At 59.2% G+C, this 15,110-nt stretch overlaps 1 protein-coding gene across 4 annotated transcripts; it reads left to right on the top strand.

Annotated features, from left to right (window-relative positions):
* Nucleotides 1-391: 391 nt before the first annotated feature.
* On the top strand, nucleotides 392-13,489 carry RRP9 (ribosomal RNA processing 9, U3 small nucleolar RNA binding protein). Of its 4 annotated transcripts, none has more exons than XM_036333407.1 (16): nucleotides 392-562; nucleotides 850-994; nucleotides 4,021-4,130; nucleotides 4,452-4,519; nucleotides 4,599-4,640; nucleotides 4,905-5,031; nucleotides 5,539-5,663; nucleotides 5,740-5,832; nucleotides 6,144-6,244; nucleotides 6,324-6,458; nucleotides 6,532-6,594; nucleotides 6,762-6,907; nucleotides 6,987-7,066; nucleotides 11,802-11,915; nucleotides 12,038-12,100; nucleotides 13,011-13,489. In XM_036333407.1, the coding sequence occupies exons 2-16, from the start codon at nucleotides 954-956 to the stop codon at nucleotides 13,455-13,457; spliced, it is 1,755 nt and encodes a 584-aa protein (XP_036189300.1). In that variant the 5' UTR covers nucleotides 392-562; nucleotides 850-953; the 3' UTR covers nucleotides 13,458-13,489. The 4 variants fall into 4 exon arrangements, with proteins under 4 accessions (XP_036189300.1, XP_036189298.1, XP_036189299.1 ...); XM_036333405.1 differs by having other exon boundaries at nucleotides 393-562; nucleotides 850-932; XM_036333408.1 differs by lacking the exons at nucleotides 11,802-11,915; nucleotides 12,038-12,100; nucleotides 13,011-13,489 and adding exons at nucleotides 7,633-7,706; nucleotides 7,818-7,979 and having other exon boundaries at nucleotides 398-562; nucleotides 850-932.
* The last annotated feature ends 1,621 nt before the right edge of the window (nucleotides 13,490-15,110 follow it).

The following is a 15,110-nucleotide window of genomic DNA, read 5'->3' on the forward strand; positions in this document are numbered from 1 at the left end:
CTGCCTGGATTCCCCCCACCCCCCCCACCCCCCCACCCCCCCAGCTCTCTAGTGGAGCCAGACTGGTACACCCTGGTCCCCGCCCCTGACGGGGTGGAGTCACGTTCTGGGACTCGGAACCCCGCATCTCTGGCGCCCCCAAGCGTCCAAGGAACGAAAACAGAGCACACCCCGCCTCTTCGGCCCGTTCGCCCCTCCTTAGATGGCAGCTGAGCAGCGGTGCGCACGCGCCCCAGCTTCGGGCAGGAAGAGCCCGGCGCGGGAGCCTATGGGAGGTCTAGGGGGCGTGGCCACAGGCCAGAAACGTATGGGCGTTTGGGGGCGTGGCAGAGCCTATCAAAGGGCCCAATGGAGTCGCGGGAGGCGGGGCCCGCCGGGCAGTGGGGGCCTATCAGGGCGCGGAGTGTTGCCAGACTGCCGGGTTCAGCCGCCACGTGAGTGCTCCGGCGGCCGCTGCCACACACCGGCGGGCAGCATGTCGGCGACTGCGGTGGCTCGAAAGCGGGGGAAGCCGGCCTCGGGGGCCCGAGCCGGTGCGGGGGCCGGCAAGCGGCGGCGAAAGGTGAGCATGGCATTCCTGCGGCCCGGGGTCCGACCCGCAGTTGGGACCGCCGTCATCCCGCCTCCATCCCCTCCCAACCCCTCCGTGCCCTGCCTGGCCCTTCTCCCGGGACTAAAGCTGGAGTCAGCTGCGTCCCTGTCCGCCGGCCGAATCCTGGGAGGCCTTGCACTTGAGCCGGGGCCCAAGGCCTTGCCCAGCCCCAGAGCCCTCGGGATCCGGAAGGGGCCCTGGGTCAGGGCCGGAGTGGCCGGGACCCCTGACCGCAGGAAGGATCGTATAATTCCCAGGCCGACTCCGCCCGGGACCGGGGCAAGTCGAAGGGTGGCGGCAAGATGAACGAGGAGATCTCCAGTGACTCCGAGAGCGAGAGGTGAGCCCTTCTTCCCACTTGATGGAAGCGACCCCCGAGGCCCGCGCTTTGTGGAAGTCTCCGTGAGTCGGGGCGGATGCGGGTCTAGAACCCAAATCACGGGTCCTTGGCTCATATTTTGGCTCTAAATCCGGTTTCTGATCCCGAGAAGTCTCATCTCCTTCCCTGCGGGTTCTCTGTGTGGGGAGGACCTCCCCCCACCCCCCAGTCCCGGTCCCAAAGGGAGACTCCGAGATCTCCCTGGCCCAGGGCAGGGATCTGAGCACAGGTGCACCGACCTGGACGGGGAGAGGGATACAAGCAATGCCGGCTCTTCTTCATTCCCTTCCCACGGTTTCCCAGTGAGTGGTCTCCCTTCTGGCGCTCAGCAGAGGCCCGGCACCTGCTTCACTTTTGAGAGTGCAGAGAGGAGCAGGCAGCAGGGACTGAAGGTGTGGGATCGGGACTAGAATTACATTGTGTTCAGGGAACAGAGGACGGGACACTGAAATTGGGCCTGGGGAGAAGTCCCTCAGGGAGAGGCAGGGAAGGCATGCGGGGATCAGCCAAGTCCGGGGTGTAAGTGCCGGACTGGAAGAGGGTGGAAGGCCCGGGGGTGGGTCCGTGAAGAGTTGGCTTTTGTGCTGCCGGGAGTGTTGGCCTGTGCACCGTGGGGTCGAGGGTTTGATTCCTAGTTGAGGGCACATACCTTGGTTGCAGGTTCCCAGCCCCGGTTAGAGGTGCATGCAGAGGCAGGCAATTGACCTGTGTCTCTCATGTCGATGTTTCTCTCTCTCTCTCCTCCTCCCTCCCTCCCATTCTCTCTAGAAACCAATGAAAAAATATCCTCAGGTGAGGATTGAAAAAGAAAGTTGGCTTTGGAAATTCTGCTTCTAACATTGCATTTCGTTGGCCTTCACCTGCTCACAGAGACTTAATATACTTTTCTTAGTCCTAAGGTTACATGGCTATGTGTGTACCAAGCCCTTTGCTAAACACTTTGAAATGCCTTTAAAATGTGTCGTGGGCCCTGGCTGGTTTTGCTCAGTGATTGGAGCGTTGGCCTGTGGACCGAAGGGTCGCAGGTTTGATTCCTGGGCAGGGGCAAGTACCTGGGTTGCAGGTTGGATCCCCGGCCCTGGTCCGGGTGTGTGTGAGTGGCAACCAATGGATGATGTTTGTCTCACTCTCTCTCCCTCCCTCCCACTCTGTCTGAAAATCAAAGGAAAAAGTATCCTCGGTTGAGGACTAACAACAACAATAAAAATGTGAAATGTGGCCGAAACCAGTGTGGCTCAGTGGATGGAGCGTCGGCCTGTGGACTGAAGGGTCCCAGGTTCAGTTCTGGTCAAGGGCATGTGCCTTGGTTGCGGGCACATCCCCAGGAGGAGATGTGCAAGGGGCAGCTGATCGATGTTTCTAACTCTCTGTCTGTAAAAAATCCTTCCTCTCTGTAAAAAATCAGTAAAATATATATTTTTAAAAAAAGTGAAACGTGTTAGACACAGAAGCGTTAATGCAATGCAATGCTACAGACAGTGACGAGGACACGATGCACCTCTGCACCCACCACTCAGGTTAACAGCGAGACCATTTGCAGAAACTTAGAAGTCCCAGCTGCATTCCTGACTGGAGCTAGGAATTTATTTGGTTTCTTCCTTCTTTCCTCCTCCTTTTTAAAAAAATATTTTTATTGACTTCAGAGAAGAAGGGAGAGGGAGGGAGAGATAGAAACATCAATGATGAGAGAGAATCATGGATCGGCTGCCTCCTGCACGCCCCACACTGGGGATGGAGCCTGCAGCCCCGGGCATGCGCCCTGACCGGGAATCAAACCCTGACCTCCTGGTTCCTGGGTGGATGCTCAGCCCCAGAGCCACGCTGGCCGGGCTCCTCTTTCTTCTTTTTTGTCTTCTCGCTCGGGTTTGATTTGCGGCAGTGCCGTTCACCTTGCTTCGTGTATAGTTCTGTGAGTTGTGAAGATACGGCAGGGTTTCCTCTCGCGCCAGGATCCCCCAGCTTCCGGGTCAGTTCTCCTCCCGCCCCAGCCACTGCCCCTGGAGTCTTGCCTTTTCCGGAATGGCCCATGGGTGGGATCAGACAGCGTGTGCTTCCCTTCATTTTCGTTTGCGTCCTGTCTGCTACGTGTGAGCATGGATTGATGAGTTTGGGTAAACTGAGTAGAAGTTCTGACCCTGGCTGTGTACTAAGGAGCATGGTCTGGCCTTGAGGGTTTCCAAGTTCCTTCCTGGGAAAGTCATGGGCAGGGTCATGAATGAGTCCCGGGAACCAGCTGGGGGACCCGCCAGGGACTGGATATGTGCCAGCGTGTGATCAGGGGGAGGGGCTGTCCCGGGTTTTCTGCTTGAGTCCCGTGACCTTCGTCCAGCTCCCAGGAGCGAGTCAGGAGGGCTTGTCTTGCTTGAAGTCAGGGGCGGGCATGAGGGGGAGCGGAGCTGCAGCAGCACGAGGCGAGCCAAGACCACGAAGCTTCCGTGCCATCGGGTCCTCAGGTGGACGCCGTGGCAGGGAGGCGGTGACAGGCCCCACCTGTCTGCCGCAGGGCCTGGCCGCGGGTCGGGCTGGCTGCTCCCCCGGCTGGGGTGGTCGGCGGTTGCTCTGAGCTGCCTGCTCGCCGGGTTGGGTCCCCATCCTTAAAAGAAGGAGAAAGGACCAATTCTGTGGCGCTTTGGACATGGGACTCTGTCGTCACTCGTCATCGATGGTGTAATGCGTGGAATTCCAGGGCTTAGCGTTTTTCTGCAGGATTTTGTGTGCGGAACGTGTCTGCCTGCTGTCAGGGTTGCTGTCGAGACGTCTGAAGCCATTTTGGCTCCTGACCCTTCATTGGTGACCTGCTTTTCTCAGGGGCCTGTGGAACCTTCCTGTTCCCTGCAGGGATGAGGGAGTCACAGTGGCCTCTGGGCTGCGGCCTGTTTTCACTCTGTCAGGCGCTGGGTGGGCCCTTGCTAAGTCACCTTGTTTTCTGCTGGTGTAAGCACTGCCCATGCGCTGGCAGGGGATGGGGGCGGTGACGGGCAGGGGGAGCAGGCGGTCCAAGTGTCAGCGGAGTGGGGTGAGCCCCCTCTAACCCAGCCCGTGCCCTCAGCCTCGCTCCCAGGAGGACAGAGGAGGAGGAGCAGGAGGAGCTGGAGGAGACCGCGCAGGAGAAGAAGCTGCGCCTGGCCAAGGTCTACCTTGAGCAGCTCCGGCAGCAAGGTGAGCCCAGAGCGGGCAGGTGAGGGGGGGGCCTCTGCAGCTCCTCCCCGATGGGTGACTGACACAGTGCCCCGTGGGCTGCCCTGTGGGAGGCTGGTCTCATGGGTGACTGGGGGGGAGGGGTAGACAGATCTGGTAAGTAAAGGCGGGGGTGGACAGGAGGAACCACTGGCCCTGCCTCCCCTGTGCCCGAGGCGGCCTGGACTTCCCAGGGGACAGGGCCCCCGTGTTGGGGCCCGGGACTGAGGTGGTGGGTGGGGATCGGAAGGGAAAGCCAAGCGGGTCTGGCCCTGGTTTACTGGTCTGTTCTGCCCGGCACAGAGGACGAGAAGGCCGAGGCCCGCGAGTTTGAGGAGGACCAGGTGGCGGGGCGCCTGAAGGAGGACGTGGTGCGTGTGGAGGCCCAATGGTGGGAGGAAGGCGTGGGCTGGTCTGGCTCGGGGGCCTCACCCAGTCCTCTCCCTGCAGCTCGAGCAGAGGGGCAGGCTGCAGAAGTCGGTGGCGAAGGAGGTGAGTGGGCGGGGCACATGGGTGTAAGATGGGAGGGAATTGGGGGTCCCACCTGGGTTGGTGGGCAGATGACCCAACTGGGGACTCAGGCTGCGGGGTCTTTGCTCAGGGACATGGTGGGCTTGCAGCCCTGGGTCTGGTTTCCTTCTGGGCGGGTGATGGGGAAGGGTGGTGTGTGCGTGTGCGTGCATGCGTGTAGATGGGAGTGTGTAGGTGGGGGTACTTCCCCCCCCCAGTCGCAGTGACCCAGTCCTGCCTGCCCAGATCCAGGCCCCAGCCCCGGCCGACATTCGAGTCTTACGGGGCCACCAGCTCTCCATCACATGCTTGGTCATCACCCCCGACGACTTGGCCATCTTCTCCGCCGCCAAAGACTGCACCATCATTAAGTGTGAGTGAGTGCCTGGCGGGTGCAGCCCCAGGGACCATCTGCGGGGGCTGGTCTGGGAGGAAGGAGGAATCAGGACGACCTAAGGACTGATGGGGAAGCTTCTGGAAGCAGGCTTGTCCCCAGAAGTCTCTGGGTGACTGTGGCAGCTTCTGCCCAGGAGGGGCTCCTGAGCGCCCCGTCACCGTCATGGAGATGGGGAGCAACGGGAGGAGTCGAGGGTCCGTGCTGCTGGGCCTGGACCAGAGGGCCCTGTCCCAGGCCTCCTCCGCCCACAAGGAGCAGGAGAACCGTCTGGTCCAAAGCACTTCCCTCCCTCCTCTGGGGCTGCGTGGCTGCCCTTTAGGGTTGTTGTCCCCACTTCACAGATGAGGAAACTGAGGTGACCTCTCTCTCAGTGGCTGAGCCAGATCTGACCTGAGGCCAGGGCTTGTCCAGGGCCCCACGCTGCCCTGGAGGGGGTGGCACCAGGCCTCTCGCCTATCCCCGCCTTCTCTCTCCCCCGCGCAGGGAGCGTGGAGAGTGGACGGAAGCTTCACGTGATCCCACGTGCCAAGAAGGGTGCAGAGGGCCAGTCCCCCGGCCACAGCAGCCACGTGCTCTGCATGGCCATCTCCTCCGACGGCAAGTACCTGGTAAGGCCGGTGGGCCCTGGGGCGGTGAGAGGTCTGGGCACACGGGCGCCTGTGGCCACTGTCCTCCTCCCCACAGGCCTCGGGCGACCGCAGCAAGCTCATCCTCATCTGGGAGGCCCCGAGCTGCAGGCACCTGTACACCTTCACGGGGCACCGGGACGCCGTGTCGGTGAGGAGTGGGCCTCCGTGCGGGACCTTCAGGGAGCGCCGGGCGGCCGGGCTAGGGATGGGGTGGCTGAGGCTCAGGGAGCCGGGAGCCTGCACGTTGGCGCAGTGAGTGGCGTCCTCAGTCATGACGGGAGAGAGCCGGGGAGCTGGGTGGAGCTGCCCCGGGAGCAGGGAGGCCTCTGGGAAGACTGCCGCTGCCAGGGCAGGCAGGTGAGCGGCTGCGCCTGCAGATAGGGTGGCACCGCTCCCGGGGAGCTGGCTCTCTGTGCCCTCTGCCGCCTGCAGCCCTGCCCTCTCTCCGCACCTCCCCAGGGGCTGGCGTTCCGCCGAGGCACCCACCAGCTCTACAGCACGTCCCACGACCGCTCGGTGAAGGTGTGGAACGTGGCGGAGAACTCCTACGTGGAGACGCTGTGAGTGCGCCTGGGGAGGGTGCGCGTGTGCGTGTGTGTGTGCGTGATCATGGGTGACCCAGGCTCTGTGCCCCTCCAGCTTCGGGCACCAGGACGCGGTGGCTGCGCTGGACGCTCTGAGCAGGGAGTGCTGCGTGACGGCGGGCGGCCGGGACGGCACCGTGCGCGTGTGGAAGATCCCCGAGGAGTCCCAGCTCGTCTTCTACGGTCACCAGTAAGGCTGCAGGGACAGCCGGGCATGGGGGTTGGTGCGCCCATGGGGGCACCCCTCACTGCTTCTTTCTTAGGGGCTCCATTGACAACATTCAGCTCATCAACGAGGAGCACATGGTGTCGGGCGCCGACGACGGGTAAGAGGTGCCTCCCCCACGGCCCAGCCCCGGGGCCCTGCCTGGCAGCAGTTGTAACAGGTTGCACAGATGCAGACGCTGAGTGGGGAGAGCTCAGGCGACCTGCCGCGTCCCGGCCGGTGTGCCCTGCCTGCCTGCCTGGCCCTCACTGTGCTCCCTGTCCCCAGCTCCCTGGCCTTGTGGGGCCTCTCCAAGAAACGGCCGCTGGCCCTGCAGCGGGAGGCCCACGGGCTGCGGGGCGAGCCGGGCCTGGAGCAGCCCTTCTGGGTGTCGTCAGTGGCCGCCCTGCTCAACACAGACCTCGTGGCCACCGGTGAGCGTCCTGGGTGGTGAGTGCCCTGCGGCAGAGGGGGCCCCGGCTGGTGCGGTGCTCACTGTCGCCCTCCCCCCAGGCTCCCACAGCGCCTGCGTGCGGCTCTGGCGGTGCGGGGAGGGCTTCCGGCAGCTCGACCCTCTCTGCGACATCCCCCTGGTGAGTGGGCCTGAGTGCCCGGCCATCTTGGCCGCACCCCAAGGTCCCTGGACTGTCTTTCTAGCAGAAGGGAGCCTCCTCTCCTAGCCTGGGGCCCGGGGCCCGGCAGAACCCTCCCTGCTCCTTCCTCTCCCTCCCCACTGGGTGCTGGGTACGAGGCAGGGAGCCCACGGGCACAGGTGTGATGGGCTCTGTGTGGCAGTGCCAGGTTGATGCTGAGCTGGGGCGCCCACTTGGGTGACCGTGGGAAGAGTGGCAGGTCTGTCAGTGACGTCTGGTGAAGTGCAGAGCTTGGGTCAAGGGTGATGGCGATGGGGTCTCCAGGCCCCACAGCCAGGGGCCTGGCCCTGGGGGACACTGACGTGTGTGGCGTACACTGTCTCCTCAGTCCTCACAAAGCTCGTGTGGAGGCTGAGGCCCGGCCCAGGGGTGACGGGCTGGTTCGGGGGCGGGAGGAGGCGGAGCAGGGGTGGAAGGCAGGTCAGCTAAGGCCAAGCCTCGACCCTGATGTGCGGGCCGCGGCTGTGGGGGTGTGCTCATCCCTCTGCCATCACCCCCTTTCCCAGGTGGGCTTCATCAATAGCCTCAAGTTCTCCAGCACCGGGGACTTCCTGGTGGCCGGGGTGGGGCAGGAGCACAGGTAGGAGGCGCCCTGGAGGGGGGGGTGGGGAAGGGCACTGGCTGGCAGCTGGGTGGGACCTGGGGTGGGACTGGGGGCAGCAGCGGCCTCAGCTTCTCCCTCGCCCCGCAGGCTGGGCCGATGGTGGCGGATCAAAGAGGCTCGGAACTCCGTGTGCATCATCCCCTTGCGGAGGGCCCCCAGGCCCACGGCCGCAGGCTCCTGACGCCCGTCCCCTATTTAAGTCCTTCCCGCCCGCCCTGCCGTCTTGTATTAAAAGTCTTCTCTTTTGGGCCTTGTCTCCTGTGCCTCTTGCCTGGGGGGGAGGGGTGGCAGCGCCTGGGGAGGGCCACGCTCCGCAGTCTGTCTGCCCTGCCGGCTGGGGGGCTGCCTGCCCTCCGCCAGGAACTTGTGGACAGAGCCCTCCGCGCTCCTGGTCCCGGACCCGGCACCCTCAGTGACCTCAGGGGCAGGCGGTGGGTCTGAGTGAAGTGAAGTCAGGCTGACCTGCCCCCTCAGGCCAGACCGCCCTGGGGAGGGCGACTGCATGTGCTGCCTGGGACGGGGCAGTGAGGCTAGGTGCCCTCCCCTCCAGGAGCTGGCCGGCCGTGACCCTGCGGTGGGTGTGTCAGGAATGTTGGCTCAGGCCCCTGATTGCACCCGCTGGAGGATGCGCTCCTGTGTGGGGTGGGGTGGGCAGGCAGGTGGCCAGCCAGCTGGAGGTGCACTGATGTCCCCTCATCCCCTTGGGGGGGACGAGAAGGAGTGTTAGGGATCCCTTAACCCGGGGTGGGGGTGGGGTTTAGGGGATGCTGATGGGATTCACTCCCCATGTCCTGCCTCAGAATGAGCTCACTGATGACAAACTTACCTCCTGAGTGATGCCAGCAACACTGAGATGCCCCTAACATGTGAAGCCTTTCCCATTGGCACACCCCCAGGGAGTGATGAAAGCTGGGAAGTGCCTACCCTTGGCGTTGAAATGGTATCATTTCTCCTGCGGCCTCCATCCTGCGCCGTGGTCAGCTGAGGCTGCCTTGCTGGAGTTGGGCTCATACTTACTTTTCTTTTTTCTTTAAATCTATTTTTATTGATTTCAGAGAAGGGAGAGAAAGAAACATCAGTGATGAGAGAGAATCATCGATCGGCTGCCTCCTGCATGCCCAAAGCTGGGGATCAAGCCTGCAACCCCCTCATGTGCCCTGACTGGGAATAGATGTGACCTCCTGGTTCATGGGTTGACTCTCAACCACTGAGCCATACTGGCAGGGTTCTTAATTTTTTAAATGTTTTTATTTCAACTTCATCTAAAAAAAAAAATCAAGGTATAATTTATGTATAGTCGAATGAAAATTTTTTAAATGGGCAGTTAAATGAGTTCTGCAAATGGATGTGTCCCACAATCTGCACCTCATCGGCATACAGAACGTTTCCATCTTCCCAGAAAGCTCCTTCGTGCCTCTTTCTAATGAATCTCCGCTCTCAGAGGCAAGCACTGCTTGGTTTCCGTCACTATATATCCGTTTTGCATGTTTTAAAACTTCATATAAATGGCATTAAACAGTGCTTTGTGTTTCGGTTTGGCTTTCTTTGCTCAACATGATGACTGTAAGGTACACCCAGGCCGCACCTGAAACTAATACAAAACAATACTGAATGTAAACCGGAGTTGGAAAAAAAAGATATATCCATGTCAATGCATGTGTCATTAACTAGTTCTTTGCTTTTTATTGTTAATACGTCATCTTATGAGTATACTAAAAACCCACTCTGTAGACACTCGACTCGTTCCCAGTATTTGGCTTTTATGATTGTAATGCGACGGGCGTTCTGACGCTCCTGTACAGGCCTGAGCACACGCGCAGTCTCCCGAGTAAACCATAGCATACTGGGGGAGGGGCTGAGTCACGCAGTGGCGAGGGTACGCGCTTCCTGTTAGCAGAAACAGCCGCTCTGACTTCCAAACTGGTGGCTTCTTCTTGTCAGCAGCCGGTTCCCATGTTTTTCCTTTATGTTTTGCCATCGTTAATGGGTACTTGCGTTAACCCACCGTGGTCTCAGTGTTGCCTTTCCCTAATAAGTAAGGGTGTTGAGCAACTTTTCATGTGTTTCGTGGCCAGTTGAAGATCTTTTATGAAGTGTGGGCTTAAGCCTTTTGACCATTTTTATTGGGTTGCGTGTCTTTATTGTGTTGTAGAACGTCTTGTATTCTGGTTGTGAGTCCTTTGTCAGATCCGTGTGCTGAAGTCCTCCTAAGCTTGTGGCTTTGGAAGAGTGCCGTCTGGATGAGCAGTTTTTTTGTTTGTTTGTTTTTTTAATGTATTTTAATGTATTGTTTTTTTAAAAATATATTTTTTTATTGATTTTTTACAGAGAGGAAGGGAGAGAGATAGAGAGTTAGAAACATTGATGAGAGAGAAACACTGATCAGCCGCCTCCCTCCGCAACCCAGGTACATGCCCCTGACCGGAACCAAACCCGGGACCCCTCAGTCCGCAGGCCGACGCTCTGTCCACTGAGCCAAACCGGTTTTGGCTTGATGAGCAGCTTTAATTTGGACAAAGCCAGCCTGTCAGTATTTTAGAGCTTGTGCTCTATCCTGTCTTCGTTGACTTCAGGGTCACAAAGGGATTCCCACGGCTTTTCTTCTGTGAGCTTTGTAGCTTTAGCTTCAGTGTTTGCTTAGGCCTCTGGTAGATCTTGAATTAATTTTTTTTTGGTTTGTGATATTAGATAAGGGTCAAATTTTTTCCCATTGAAAAATGCATTTCCTTTCTGCATGGAATTATCTTGGTACATTAAAAAAAATCAATAGGCTGTAAATGTGAGTCTGTTTCTGGCTTCTCCATTGTTTCATTGACCTGTTTGTCTCTCCTTACACACTAAAACCACGTTGTCTTGATTACTGTAACTTGATAGTTTTTCAAGACAGTAAATCATTGTCTTGAAATCAGATGATGTAAATCTTTAACTTTGCACTTCTATATCAAGAATTTGCCAACTGTTTGTTGATGTGTAGAAATAGATTTTTGTTTATTGCCCTGTGTCTTTCAATTTTGGGGATGCTTTTTATTTTATCTGTCATGTTAATTTTTCTTCCCCTAAATGTAATGCAACTTAAAAAAAAATACTTTTTACTGATTTCAGAGAGAGCAAAAGAGAGGGGGAGAGAGAAATATCAATGATGAGAGAGAATCATCCATCAGCTGCCTCCTGCACACCCCCCTGCTGGGGATGGAGCCCACAACCCTGGCCTGTGCCCTGACCTGGAATTGAACCGTGACCTCCTGGTTCATGGTAATTATGTATCTTGATGGTTTTATTTACTTAAATGGGGTCATACTGATCTTCAACTTTTTTCACTTAGACATGCATCTTGAGCCCGGCTGTGGCTCTGTGCTTGAGTATTGACCTATGAACCAGGCGGTCATGGTTTGATTCCTGGTCAGGGCACATGCCCGGGTTGTGGGCTACATCCTCAGTAGGGGGTGTGCAGGAGGCAGCCGATCAATGATTCTCATAATTAATGTTTCTTTCTACCTCTCCTCCTCTGTGAAATCAATAAAAATATATTTTTTATAAAAATGCATCTTGGATATACTTCCACATTAGGACAAATAGATCAAATTCATTGTTTTCTGACAGCTACATAGTATTCTAGAGTGGATGGACTGTAAAAAGATCGATCCCCAGTTTTACCAGTTGGGGAGGGTCATCTTTCACACCTTGACGTCAGTGGGCCAGTGCTTCTGGTGTCTGGGCTTTGGCCACTTCCAGCAGAAAAGAATGGAGAGACCTTTGTCTTTTCCTCGGAGGGGGCTCAGTGGTTGGGAGCCATCCTGGTTCCTGAGTCATAGCTGCCCTTATGACATCATAGCTCTCCCCCCCACACACACACTCTTTCCCCATGCCGTGGCTAGAGTAACAGACCTGAGGGGATTTGAACCATCTACACCCAACCCATGTGGGACCAATGGTAAGAGACAGATGCAGGCTTTTTAGGGGTGTCCCCACAGGATGAGGGGGCGCCCTGACACCTGAATACGCTGGGAGCCCCAGAAGCTGAGGATTGTGGGATACTGAAGGGAGAATCTCTCCTTCCCCCACTGCTGATAGCAGGAGATGGACCAGCCTGAGAACACTGACGAACGCCCCGAAGAGGAGCCTCAGCCGCAGCGGGAGCCAACGGGCTCGCCCCCAGCACCGCGGGCCCTAGAGGTGAAGGCGGAGGTAGGTGCCCTGACCGGGTCCGGCCTGTCTCCTAGGGCCGGTGGCTGGTGTCTTCTGCGCGGCCCAGAGCTAAGGACAGGAACCAACTCCTCGTCTGTCCTCTTCCCCCATGTCTTTTTCAGGCGAACAATGCGAATACAGTTGAGGCAAAGAAAGTGGATAATGCTAATGAAGGACCCAAAAAAGTATGACTCCCCCAGACACAGGGCTGGGGGGCGGGGCTGGGTCTGCGGAATGGAGTGGCCCGCACAGGAGAAGGGGCCTCGGGAAGGGCTGCGAGCTTGTGCGTGTATGTTTGCCTGTTCGTTAAGATTAAAGTGGGGAAGTGAGGACGGGGAACAGATGGGCGGTGGAGCTGCAAGCATGTCAAACTCGCGGCCGTGGCCTGGTGAGGAGGAAACTTTCTTTTGGTTAATCTTCACCTGAGGATACTTTTCCCATTGCTTTTCGGAGCGTGTGCAAGGGAGGGCAGGAGGGGGGAGGGAGGGAGGGAGAGAGAGAGAGATCATTGTTTGCTTCTAGCACCTGCCCTGAACGGGGTAGGGAGCAAATCCCCAACCCAGAACCTGTGACCCTTTGGTGCAGAAGCCAACGCTCTAACCACTGAGCCCACCGGCCAGGGCCAGAGGAAACTTAATACTGTGGCATGCAGGGGAGGAGCATGCTGTGGACTGGAGTTGGGGTGAAAGACGAAAGGGCCAAATTAGCAAAAGATGCCCCTTCTCCAGGAGGTGGGTGGGGCCTGGGGGAGGGGTCATGGATCCTGGGCAGGTAAACACAGTCACCCTTTGACTGACAGCTGATGGTGCTCTTGCCCCTGGCTGGCCTCCTAGAGCACATGAAACTGGCCGCCAGGGCCGATGTGATCCCATTTTATGGATGGGAACTCCGAGGCTCAGCGGTCAGCCAGGGAGGGACAGAGACAGGACACCGGCTTGGCCTCTGGTTCTAGTCAGGGCCCTGCCCAGTGTTTCTGAGGCCGGGGAGGCGGGGTGATTCCTGAGAGGGAGTCCGGGTCCCTTCTTGGCAAACCCCCGGATCTGAAGGGGGGGGGGGGCACGCTCTGAACGGCCTCTTTTTTTTTTTTCTTGCAAGATCTTACAACACAAAAGTAGGCCCCCCCCTCGCGACCCAGAAGTGGTGAAGATCCAGGCCTGGTGGCGGGGCATCCTGGTGCGCCGGTCGCTGCTGTTCGCGGCCCTCGGAGCCCTGACCATCCAGCGCTGGTGGAAGCAGATCCGCATGCGGGCGCTGGAGGCGCGGCGGCGGGCGGTGCTGGAGGCCTTCACGCGGAAGGAGTGGGCTGCGGTCCGGCTGCAGGCCTGGGTCCGCATGTGGCGCATCCGCCTGCGCTACTGCCGCCTGCTCCACGCCGCCCGCATCATCCAGGGCCATTGGCGGTGCCGCCCCTGCGGCTCCCGGGGCTTCATTAAGGGCCACTACCGCGTCACGGCCAACCAGCTGCACCTGGAGCTGGAGATCGTGCTGGGCTCGGAGCCCTGCATCGTGTCGGAGTGTATTCCCCTCCCAGTAAAGCAGTGACGCCCGTCCGCCTGTGTGTCGGGCCGGCTCCGGAGGGCAGGGCAGGCGGCGGGCGCTCAGCGTCTCCTCCGCCCGCTCGGAGGAGGACTTGGAGCCCCTGCCGGACTGAGCAGAGGCTGGGATTGGTGGGCGAGTTGGGGGCACAGGTCTGCCACGCCGGTGTTGGGTCTGCAGAGAGCGACGCCCAAGGCTGTGGGTCACGGAAGCCTCGAGGGTGGAGGGTGGTAACGGCAATGGCAGCCCGTTTGCCAGGGATTTGCCCACTCAGGTCTGCTTGGTCTCCCACCCCCATGATTGACAGGAGCCCACCCACCCCAAACTCTGGGATCCAGGCTCCTGTGGCTCGTAAACGGCCCCGGTACTCACAGGTAGGGAGACCCCGAAGGAAGAGGCCGACGGCTCCCGGCTCCTGGGCGCAGGTCAGCCAGCAGGGAGCTCACACACGAGGCTGGTCCTGGGGACCAAGACAGGCGATCTCTGCCCCCGCCCACCGGGATCTGAAGAGTGAACAGAGGCCTTACTGGGCCCGTCACACGCGCCGTCCAGGGATCTCAACGCCGAGCTACCACCTCCAGGCCGCACCCTTGAAAGCAGCTCCCGTGGGAACGGGCCGGGTACCACCTAATCTACGTCAGCATCAGAACAAGGACAGTCGCACCACAAACCTTGAACACTGGCAGCCGGGGACAGACGGCGTTCCTGGGTGGGGGCCGCTGCATAACGAGCACACCCGGTGCATCATGGTGGGGGCGCTGCCTGTCCCGGCCCTCGGGGAACAGACGGGCCCAGGTCCGCCCACCTTCCTATCCGTCATCACCCTGGTGCCTCCAGCCCCGTCTAAAACCCAGGCGTCACCGTGTCCTCGTCACATGTCCGGCACAGAACTTGTCCGTAACATTGCCTCCCACTCCCCCGAATCCATCTTCGGATTTGATCTCCCCTGTCTGTCCCCACCTCCCACGGCTGCCTCTGTCCTGTGCGGGCACTGCCCCTCCCTGCCTGAGCCCCCTGGCCGGGCCATCACCCCCTCCTGTGGCTGCTGTCCCGTGTGAAGGCTCCGCTCACCGACGTGGCTGATGGGAATTGCCAGGTGGCCTCCGGGAAACCCTTGCTGGGCCCAAGTCCTGACTTTACCACTAAGGGTCCCTCCGCCCCGCCCCGGTGCGATACCAGTTACCACGGCGCCCGGGAACCCTCACCAGCCTGGTTCTGACCCTCGGTGCCCACAGGCCCCTGTGTGGACTCCTCTCTGCCAGGCCCCCTGTGGGGCACATCTTGATGTCAACACCTTCCTCACCCCCTTGGTATCCACACCTGCTCCGGGCCATGGTGGCTCCTAACCCCCACCCCCAGGTACACCTAGGACACCCTGTCCAGCCCAGTGCCTGCCAGACAGAACTGTTCAGGAAGGAGAGAGAGGAAAATGAAAGGATGCATGGACACTGAGATTTCAATTAAAAAAAACAGCAACAAGCCCTAGGCAGTGTTGCTCAGTGGATAGAGCGTCACCTGTGGACTGAAGGGTCCTGGGTTCAATTCCATCAAGGGCACATGCCCGGGTTGCAGGCTCGATCCCCAGTAGGGGGTGTGTAGGAGGCAGCCGGTCAATGATTCTCTCTCATCATTGATGTTTCTATCTCCCCCTCTCCCTTC

This window comes from Myotis myotis, unplaced genomic scaffold (assembly GCF_014108235.1).
Source record: "Myotis myotis isolate mMyoMyo1 unplaced genomic scaffold, mMyoMyo1.p scaffold_m19_p_13, whole genome shotgun sequence".
Taxonomy (NCBI): domain Eukaryota; kingdom Metazoa; phylum Chordata; class Mammalia; order Chiroptera; family Vespertilionidae; genus Myotis; species Myotis myotis.

Bases quoted from the DNA above. Each gene is read 5' to 3' on its own strand.
- RRP9 (XM_036333405.1), top strand. From the start codon at position 476: ATGTCGGCGACTGCGGTGGCTCGAAAGCGGGGGAAGCCGGCCTCGGGG. The intron at 4,520-4,598 runs GTGCGTGTGGAG...CTCTCCCTGCAG, and splicing joins GGCGCCTGAAGGAGGACGTG to CTCGAGCAGAGGGGCAGGCT. The intron at 7,067-11,801 runs GTGAGTGGGCCT...CACTGCTGATAG, and splicing joins CTCTCTGCGACATCCCCCTG to CAGGAGATGGACCAGCCTGA.